The sequence below is a fragment of the Penaeus chinensis genome, chromosome 32 (assembly GCF_019202785.1).
Source record: "Penaeus chinensis breed Huanghai No. 1 chromosome 32, ASM1920278v2, whole genome shotgun sequence".
Lineage (NCBI taxonomy): Eukaryota > Metazoa > Arthropoda > Malacostraca > Decapoda > Penaeidae > Penaeus > Penaeus chinensis.
In genome coordinates, this window is record NC_061850.1 from 7,688,618 (window position 1) to 7,691,117 (window position 2,500).

General features: G+C 39.6%; 1 protein-coding gene across 1 annotated transcript in view; it reads left to right on the forward strand.

Moving 5' to 3' along the window:
* Nucleotides 1-2,500, forward strand: part of LOC125042417 — an 8,850-nt gene that overhangs the window by 260 nt on the left and 6,090 nt on the right. The window contains exons 2-3 of the mRNA XM_047638049.1: nt 577-677; nt 1,432-1,657. Coding sequence (XP_047494005.1) covers nt 581-677; nt 1,432-1,657 — 323 coding nt within the window. The 5' untranslated portion in view covers nt 577-580. The remainder of the gene's footprint in view (nt 1-576; nt 678-1,431; nt 1,658-2,500) is intronic.

The following is a 2,500-nucleotide window of genomic DNA, read 5'->3' on the forward strand; positions in this document are numbered from 1 at the left end:
AGTATCGGTATTATTAATATTATCATTATTATCGTTATCAGTATTATTGTTATCATGATTGTTGCTATTATTACCATTTTGGTAATAACACTAATATTATTGATGATAATAACAATAATGATAATAGTAATATACTACTACTATTACTATTACTAATGATAATAATAATGATAATGATAACAATAATAATAAAAGTAATGATTAAATAATAGTAATAATAATGGTTATAATGATTATAATGATGATAATAGTAATAATAATAGAAACAATAATTGTAGTCATTTTTATTATTATTATTATTATTATTTTTATTATTATCATCTCCCTTATTATTATTATTATCATTATTATAATCATTATTATTATTGTTGTTGTTGTCGTTGTTGCTGTTGTTGTTGTTGTTGTTACTAATATTATCATTATCACATGTGTATGCACTTATTGTTATGATTATTATCATAATCTTTATAATTTTATCATTACTGCAATTACTATTATTATCATTAGATATTCATACACACGCACACCAACAAACCACGCCCACTCTTGAACCTTCACTCCCGCCCACGCCCACAGAAACATGCGGGCGGCAGTGTTGTTCGTCTTCTTCCTGGCACTGGCGGCGTTGGCACTGTCTTCACCTCTCCCGAAAGAACATGAAGTCATCGACGGCAGAAGTGAGTATGTCATGTCATGTTGGGCATTATTTTAAAGGTGAAATGTGAGGGAGAGAGAAGGGATGTGATTCATTTCTTGTAAGGATTTATTAGGTATTTTTTAAAGGGATAATAGGATATCAGTGTCGAGGGAAATCATGGTGTTTCTACTCTTACTACTGCTACTACTACTGCTACTACTGATGATGATAGTAATAGTAATAGTAGTAGTAGTAGCTATTACTTCTACTACTAATACTACTCCAAATGTTTCTATTTTTCCTTTCCATTCCCGATCCTTCCTTGCTCCTTCACATTTGTTTTCCTTATCTCTTACTTTCCGTCATATTCCTACCGTGTCAACATCTCTCTTCTCTCCCTCTTTCCTTTCCTCCTTTGTCATACCCCTCCCTCCCTCCTTCCTTATCTCCCTCTCTCTCTTTCCCTCCTTTCTTCCTTCCGTCACTCTCTCTCTCTCCCTCCTTCCTTCCTTCAATATTTTCCTCCTTCCGTCACTCTCTCTCTCTCCCTCCTTCCTTCCTTCAATATTTTCCTCCTTCCTTACACCCGTCCCTCCCTCCCTCCTTCCTTCTCTCCTTCTTTCTCTTTTCCTCCTTCCTTCTTTCCGTCCCTCCCTCCTTTTTTCAACCCCTCTCTCCATCCTTCCTCCCTTCCTTCCTCCTCCGCTCCATACCACCCTCCTTCCTCTTCCATCTCCCTCCACCCCTCCCTCCTGCCCCGTCCCTCCTTCCTTTCTCCCCCTTTCCCCCTACAGAAACCACCATCGCCCTGGCTATCGCGCACCAGCTGATAGGCCTCATCCCCAACGAAACCGTACAGGAACTCTTGAACACCATCCTCGCCGCCCTGAACCAAGAGGAGTTCGACTACTGGGGTCAGGTCAAGGACGAGGTCATGGGGCTGGTCGGGGACTACATCAACGTCCATAACATGCATCAAGTCGAAGTCTACCAGCAGGATTTGCAGATGTTGATGGATAGGTGAGAGAGGGGGGTGGAGGGGGGGGGGGGGTAGAGGTAGGTAGGGGTTGGGAAATGTGTGTGTGTGTGTGGGGGGGGGGGAAGGTAGATGGAGATGGGACTGTTTGTGGGAGAGAGGTATAGGGGAAAGGGTATAGGTAGAGAGAAAGAGGGATAGAGCAGAATGGAGAAGGAAATGGAAAGAGAGAGAGAGAGAGAGAGAGAAAGAGAGAGAAAGAGAGAGAGAGAGAGAGAGAGAGAGGGAGAGAGAGAGAGAGAGAGAGAGAGAGAGGAGAGAGAGAGAGAGAGAGAGAGAGAGAGAGAGAATTGGTAAATGAGATATTTTAGCTCAGCGTTTTCCTTCCTTCCTAAAATCCCTCTGACATTTCAAACCATTTACCTTTCTTATCTTACTAATGAGTCTTAGAATACGACCTCTATCTTAAATAACACATTTTTTTTTTAATCATATAACACCAGTTTACATATTATCAAATACCTCACCATTTCAGGAATATATATGACGATATTGTATAACATTCTAAACAAAACTAATAAGCACACATCTTTGTTAATGTAAATATCTCCTCGCATAAAAAAAACTAAAGGGTTTTGCATATTCGCAACGAGGTAGCCTTGAATTAAACCATTTTCATTTTTATTATTCCCCGTAGAAAACGGAGAGTACAAAAACTCCTTTTCTGCGATGAAATTTTTACGGTTTAATGGGCACTTCGAGTTGCCTCTTTTCACAAAACTTTGCTTCAATAACAGTGTAGCCTCTAATTAATATCGAAGGCCATGTCGGGAGATTTGAGACCAACGAATTTGAGACAATAGTAAACAAATAAGGAATAACAGAGG